Genomic DNA, 7500 nt, shown 5'->3' on the forward strand with positions numbered 1-7500 from the left:
ATTAATGATCTTAACCCTTCCTACATGATAAATACCAGTAATTCACTGAAATATACCTGCACATCTACAATATTGTCATCACATCAACAGTAAAGCACTCTAATGATAAAGATGAGGTAAATTTCCTACTGTAATAGTATAAAAATAACAAATTCATACATACATACATACCTTGTGATAACACAAGTTCAAAACTTACCAGAATCTTTCCGGCAATCAGTCTCATTTCTTGGAGTAATGCAGTATGAAATATTAAAACCAGTAGGATCTGCTGATCTATCTTTACAACCAAGATTCCATTCTAGTTCTGCTTCCGTTGAAGACCTGTAATAAAAGCATAATTATTTAGCTACAGCAATACAGATTCTGTATCTCCTTTCCTTAAAAAAAATGTTTGTTTTTGTATATACAGTATGATGGCAGAAATTAGGGTTCATACCTACACCATAATTAGATACACACAATGTCATATCTTCAATCGTATCTAAACCTATATAAAACACTCTAAATCTATAAACACATGGAAACTCCTCAAACTTACACTTCAGTTATACCAAACGAATCAATTGGAGGTAGCTTATTGCCATGGCTAGCAATACAGGTAATCCATTTTATGCCGCTGGAGGATTTATTGGAGTTGGCTGATATACCAAAAATGTACATGGTTTCTTTCTCTAAATCTGTGATATTCTTCATTGTTAGTCTTGGGTTTACACTGACCCAATCAAGTTTATCCTGTTGAAGGATATAATAAAATAGATTAACTATGTATCAATAAATCTAGTTTGTGTATAATACATTTTTCTATGAATATATAAGTTGTCCTGTTGACAGATGTAAAGTATTACAATAATATATCAATAAATCTAATTTGTGTCTAATGCTTTTATTTTGATTTCATTTTTGTTGATGTTATTGTAGTCATTGTTGTAAACCAAAATCAGAGATTGGCAAATAAAGCTTCACAATATGATACCAAACGCTGATGCATTTCACTGTCACTACAGAGACTGATAAGGGAAGCAAATAAAGAAATTAAAAAATACACACCAGACATCTCTCTTCATACTGTCTCCTCTTGCACCAGTAAATAGACACAGACTCAATTTTTTGGCTTTCATTTTTCTCTTCTGTGATGTTCCACTTGATCCCATAGATGGTACTATTTCCATCCTTGTAGACAATGACTTGGAAACGACTTGGAAATGTAAGAACCTTACTCTTCTCAGGCACAATAACTGTTGCCTTTGTCTCGTCACCACCCGGACCTACTCTGTTCACTGGTGTGATCTCAAACCTGAAAGAAATTAATAATATCAGTATGTACTGTATGAATATATATTAGCACCACAGTACCTTTTCATGTGAGAGGTCTTAAGAATTGCAGAAGAGAGACAAAGAAAGATGTATGGAGGTCTGCAATACAATAAGTAATGCTTACCTGAACTTCATATTGTTTTCCATGTTGATGAACTTTGCATAATCATCATGCACTTCAACTTCTCCTACAGTTTTATTAATTTGTCTGAAAGGAAAGAACAAAGTGAGTTTTTCTTCAAAAACGAATATTACTCCACACTGATTCAATACTTTTACATCATTTACTAAGTTAAACTCAATACTGTATAAACAAATAAAAACAGAAACTCACCTTCCACTATCGGCATCAAATACATTAACTTCATAATGAAAATCAGGTCCATTCTTGAAAACAAAATCTATCTTCTGCCAATTCACATATATATCTCGGGAATTGACGTTCTGCTCTATTTCAAAAGTACCAATGTCTGTTCGAACCTTTGCTGTAGGCACTATGGAAGAGAATGAGGTTGGGGGTATAAACGTCTTGCTATTGTGGTTTCATTTTCAATTTGATTCAAACTACTTCTATCAAGATCCATGATAAACAAAAACCTAAATATTAGTTTACAGCATACTTACATTTTGGGTCAGTTTCCTGTGTGGTAACAGCAGCATCGGACCACATATGCTCACGTACTTTCCCAGTTCCAGTGTGAAGCCTTACGCGGAAGTCATATTGCATATATGCATATAAATTATCTACAGTTTTGTTATAAGTCAGCTTTCTAAAAAGAGGTGGCAAAATCAACTCGTCACTAACCTGAAAGAATATATGTTTTCATTTAGAAACCAACTGAAGTCCCAAAAAGAATAAATATTAAAAGATAAAAAGGTGATACATGCATACATATGTATATGAATTCAGTTGTAACCCTGTACTTACTAACTGAGTAACCACAGTTTCTGAGAGAGAGAGAGAGAGAGAGAGAGAGAGAGAGAGGAGAGAGAGAAGAGAAAGAGAGAGAAAGAGAAGAGAGAGAGAGAGAAAGAGAAAGAGAAAGAGAAAGAGAGAGAAAGAGAAAGAGAAAGAGGCAGAGAAGAGAAGAAAGAGAAGAGAAGAGAAAGAGAAAAGGAAAGAGAAAGAGAAAGAGAAGAGAAAGAGAAAGAGAAAGAGAAAGAGAGAAAGAAAAATTGTTAGTTATCATTTTAATATTCAAATAGTGAGCGTGAAATTTTTGACATGTTATACATCCCAGTTTTAAAATTTGCTAAAACTCCTATAAAATGCTATGTTTGATAAGTTTATGAAACCTTTATCTAATATTTCCAGCTACTTCAGAAATGTATCCTATTAGTTCTCTTCTTAAACATTTAATATAGAAATAGACATTTATCAGACAGAAGTAAGCATCACTGGGCACTACATACCACAAGCCACTCAAGCTCTTCAAGAGGGCTGTTTTCTGGCCGTTCTCTGTAGGAAACCTCCTGTATGATTTTTCCTGGGAATGTGTCTATGGGGTACGGTAATTTCCAGCTTAATTTTACACTGTGGGGACCTTCCACATGAGCAGTCAGGTCCTCAGCTGGTTTTGGAATCACTAGAAGTATAATTTACATATTGTGATTAAGATGTATGGATGCAGGGTATAATAAACATACGCATTAGGTAATCAATAATTGAAATTGTTTAAATATAAGGTAAATGACTTGTATATTGAGGAGAAATTTCTCTTTCAAACTGATCTTTTGTTAAGTACATCTATAATTTCATAACGAATTTCCTCATAAAAAGCCTATATCATTAAATATATCTCACTGCTGCTTGCTACAAGGGCAGCAACATCAGACCTCTTATTCAAATTTAATGTCATTATCATCTCATTTTAAATATAACATTGTCTCAACAAAACAAAACAAAAATACACCAATCTAAAAAATAAAATGTACATTAAAGACCAACTTAGATGAGACAGAACCAAATAATCACAATTAAAAACAGAAAAAGACAAAAAAAAAAAAAAAGAGAGAGAAAAAAAAAGAAAACCGTACCCCCAAAGACTTACCAGTCTCATAAACACTGATATTGTGCTTAAACTGAACACCTGATTTTAAAGCATTGTGTGCTGTGAATGTGAGGATCCATTCATCCCTTTGAGAAAAATCTGAATTCTCCCAAAAGCACCAATTCTTGCCAGTCTGATTCTTTGGGCAATGACTGTAGGAGAAAAGATTACCAAACTCAATTATTGGCAGTACATTATCCATGGAGAATTGATGGCGAGGATCACTTGAACGCAATGGAATACAGATGTGGGTGAGTGTGTATGTCTTGTGAGTATGTGCATTCATTTTTACACGTGAGTTTTTATTTATTTCTTGACATATATGTATTGATGAAGGTGTAGAGTGCATGTACCCTATACTCTTAATGTTTGTTTGTTTGTTGGTTGGTTCAGGAATGTTTACCTACAAACAATAGTTATCAAGTGTTTTCCTTATGGGACAAACCACCCGAAGAAGATAAACACGAGGGCAGTTCAATATAAAATAATGCTTACTGTTGCTCTGAATGAGAATCACTGGTGGGCTTCAGGAATCCTTTGCAGATTCTTTGACAACAATAATTTTCATTACCTACCTTTGTAATCAAAGCAAATGATTACTACTGCCAATGCTTGGCATGACTTAGGTCTATCAATGATTAAGTATCCACAAGTTCAAAATAGATCAGGCTGCTCAGATTTTACAATGTTAACTGATATTTTGAAAAAAGATAAAACATTGAAATGAAAAACAAGTGTGTGTGCGTGAGTGCATGCATGAGTGCCTGCATGAATGCATGCGTGAGTGTGTGTGTGAGTGTGTGCATGAGGGCGTTTGGGCATGTGAGAATGTATTAGTACGTGCATGTGTGTCTGTGAGTGTGTCTGTGAGTGTGTGCATTTGGACATGTGGGCATTTGGGCATATGGGTATTTGGGCAAGTGAGAATGTAAGTAGAGTGTGTATGTAGGTGGGTGGGTGTGCATTGTTGCACATCATATAAAAAATTTAACATACATATATACATATATATATATATATATATATATATATATATATATATATATATATATATATATATATATATATTTTATATATATATATATATAAATATATATATATATATAAGCTTGTGCTGATCTGATCCTGTGGTTACTTAACCATTACAATGCAACTACACACTAACAAACCTGAAGCGTACTGATTGATGAAAAATTGCTGAAAATTTTCCCCGAGTTTATTATTGGAGGTCAATGTGAAATTATACCACTGCATTGCATCATAAGCTGGTTTCGTGAAGGCTGTCAGGACGCACCTGTTCTGCTCATTTAACTTGCATTTAGTGAATCCTTTGATATTTTCTGAAGCTACTGTTTAAATAAAAGAACGAAAATAATGCAGGCCCATGTTTATATTACTTGATCAATATGACTTATATATAAAGACTATATTTACTTTATTAAAGGCTGCTAAATTTCTCTTTTTACAGAATCTCCATTTACATAGTTAAGTTAATGATGAAATACAAGGAAAAAATAATAAAAGGTTACAATAGTAACCTATTACCTTAAATACATTAATAACAGATACAAAATAAAATTTTCTAATTTATGAACAAAAATACCTATATGCAATTTTGGTGAACTAATAATAAGAGAAATTTTAAATAAATCCTCCTACTTCAAATGGCAGCTTAAAGTGCATGCGTGTGTGCATGTGTGTGTGTGTGTGTGTGTGTGTGTGTGTGTGGTGTGTGTGTGATGATCTCTGTGTGATGTGGTGTGTGTGTGGTGTGTGTGTGTGGTGTGTGTGTGTGTGTGTGGTGTGTGTGTGTGTGTCATGTCTGAATATACATTTGTGTATGTCTATATCTGTATATATACACATGCACTGACACACGTGCACGCACGCACGCATGCACGCACAGTGTGCCTCTCTTTACTAACCACTAGATCTCTATACACCTACCTATGTATTCTACTTAGAAGTTTATCTTAAATAAGCTACTGAAAGAAAGATGGGATAAATTGTATGGTCTGTCACTGAGGTTAATTTGTCTGCTTTTAAGTTCCTAGTGACACATTTCTACTCTTGCTATATTTGATGGGACTGACTTATTAAGCTCAGCAATCAGTAATAATTCTATTATGAATTACAAAGATACTCTCTGCTCTCTACTATCAAGGCCCTGGGGTTATTGAAAAAAGTAGAATTAGATGCTCTCTCTCACCACATACCAGAAACAAATATGTTATTGTTTAGTAACCAGTGCATCATTTAAAAATCCTTTCACCATTTAATAAACGAGTTGCAAGTATTTTTCAGTTATACAAAAGTTATAAATCAAATGTGTGCCTCTCTTAAGAAATATGATTTTATTCTTGTAGCAAAACATGTGCTGACAATATTACTGATAAATAAAAATACATAGGCTGAATTTCTAATAAGGTGTCATACTTATACGGAGCCATAAGCATAATACATGTAATCTGCACAATGCTGATATCTTATAATTGAATTTTATTGCAAGGATGCTCATTCCCTACAACATAAGAGCCACAGGAGAGATCAATCAGGTAAAATGATTTATTGCACTTAAATAGTAAGCTGATTGTCTGTGAACAAAGAGAGCTCATTACATTTAATAGCATAAAATTTGAGGCACTACATCATATTTTGAAATAATAATTTTGGTGATTTTTTCAGGAAATTTTCAATTGGTCATTGAACCAATATTACATAATTATGGATACATGCACCACTACACCTCAGCCTTCAACCAACCAACTTTCCCATCTTAATTTTAGTAACTTGGCAAGTCAAAGGAAAAACGCTTCTCATGCATAATGCCAAATCCTTCAACAAAAAGGATTTAGTTTAGTGAATATGTACCATGAGAGGCTTTTTCCATTCCAAAAACATGTTCACTACCCACCTTCAAAGAAACACATGCTTCCTTGTCCAATATCAACACCTGATGACTGTAAAAAGGTTGCAAGATATTCCAAAATACTTCCAGTTTTATGTTATTCATGGAAATATGAACAAACTTCTCAGAGTTGACCAAAGACAAAACTTTCTTTGCATTACCAAGGATGTTGAATTTCAAGGAAATTAAACCTCTAAAGGTGCACTCTGTCAATTTTTGAAATACAATACAGTTATCTTTTTTAGTAAAAATAAATTATTATAATGACCTAGTATGGCCCATATCAGATTGTGAGGTAGTACACCCTTTAACCTATTCATTGCAGGAGAATTTTAAGTTTGGTGAGGCTGGCACTATAGCCCACACCTGGGCTACCATTACTCTTATGGCCATTTTCCCAAGGTGTTACCCTGGCCATCAGGCTTATGACATGATTCGATGTCATCTAACGTTAGTGCAATTTCACAAAGACATATGAGCGTTTCACCCAGCTTGATAACAATGCATTCTAACTGTTTTGTCTTTGTCAATCCAAACTAGATGTTACTGAGGAAAGATACAACTACTAAAGAGATTCCCATCAAAATATAATGGCTGGTAACTTGGTAAAGCTCATGCAAAAAGACTTTTCTTAATTATCAATTTGATAAATCTTTTAAAATGAGTTAAAAAAGATAATTAACTGATAAATCCCCAAAGGAAATCAAGAAAAACTGAAAAAGGATATCTAAAAGATATTCCATACAGGACTTTCTTAAGAACAAAATGCAAATGCTAAATCCTTACCGCAGTGATGATCCATCAGTGTATTGGTAACAAGAATGACTCCTTTTCCAATGAAAACTCTAGCAATGAAAGTCCACCACATAAATCTCATTCTTTTCTCCATAAAGTATGCAAAAACAGGCATAAGACTTTATGATGTTTACAATTATTTACATCCCTAAAAAGTTCCTGGTTTCAACATGTATAAAAGGTATCCAAAATCCGAATCATGTTTAATCCTCACCATCAATTCTCACATATACCTCAAAACTTAACACTTTTTATATCAAGGGATCTCAATCAGTCCCCTAAATCTGTTGAAAAACAATAGAAAAAAGATGATCAAATTTATATATATATAATATTTCAGGACTGATAATTTGCACATGATATAGTGAACTGACACATAAACATTATGACCAAGTGAAAAGTATAATTATACCAAAGAATATCCACACA

The 7500-nt window shown here is 33.5% G+C and overlaps 1 protein-coding gene across 1 annotated transcript in view; it reads right to left on the reverse strand.

Annotated features, from left to right (window-relative positions):
* LOC119579687 overlaps window positions 1-7500 on the reverse strand; it is a 104425-nt gene that overhangs the window by 35311 nt on the left and 61614 nt on the right. Inside the window, exons 8-15 of the mRNA XM_037927597.1 lie at window positions 3369-3520; window positions 2731-2903; window positions 1942-2122; window positions 1652-1811; window positions 1442-1525; window positions 1051-1297; window positions 542-735; window positions 200-324 (exon numbers count right to left, since the gene is read on the reverse strand). Of these exons, the coding sequence (XP_037783525.1) occupies window positions 200-324; window positions 542-735; window positions 1051-1297; window positions 1442-1525; window positions 1652-1811; window positions 1942-2122; window positions 2731-2903; window positions 3369-3520 (1316 nt within the window). The remainder of the gene's footprint in view (window positions 1-199; window positions 325-541; window positions 736-1050; window positions 1298-1441; window positions 1526-1651; window positions 1812-1941; window positions 2123-2730; window positions 2904-3368; window positions 3521-7500) is intronic.

The sequence above is a fragment of the Penaeus monodon genome, chromosome 12 (assembly GCF_015228065.2).
Source record: "Penaeus monodon isolate SGIC_2016 chromosome 12, NSTDA_Pmon_1, whole genome shotgun sequence".
NCBI classification, from domain to species: Eukaryota; Metazoa; Arthropoda; class Malacostraca; order Decapoda; family Penaeidae; genus Penaeus; species Penaeus monodon.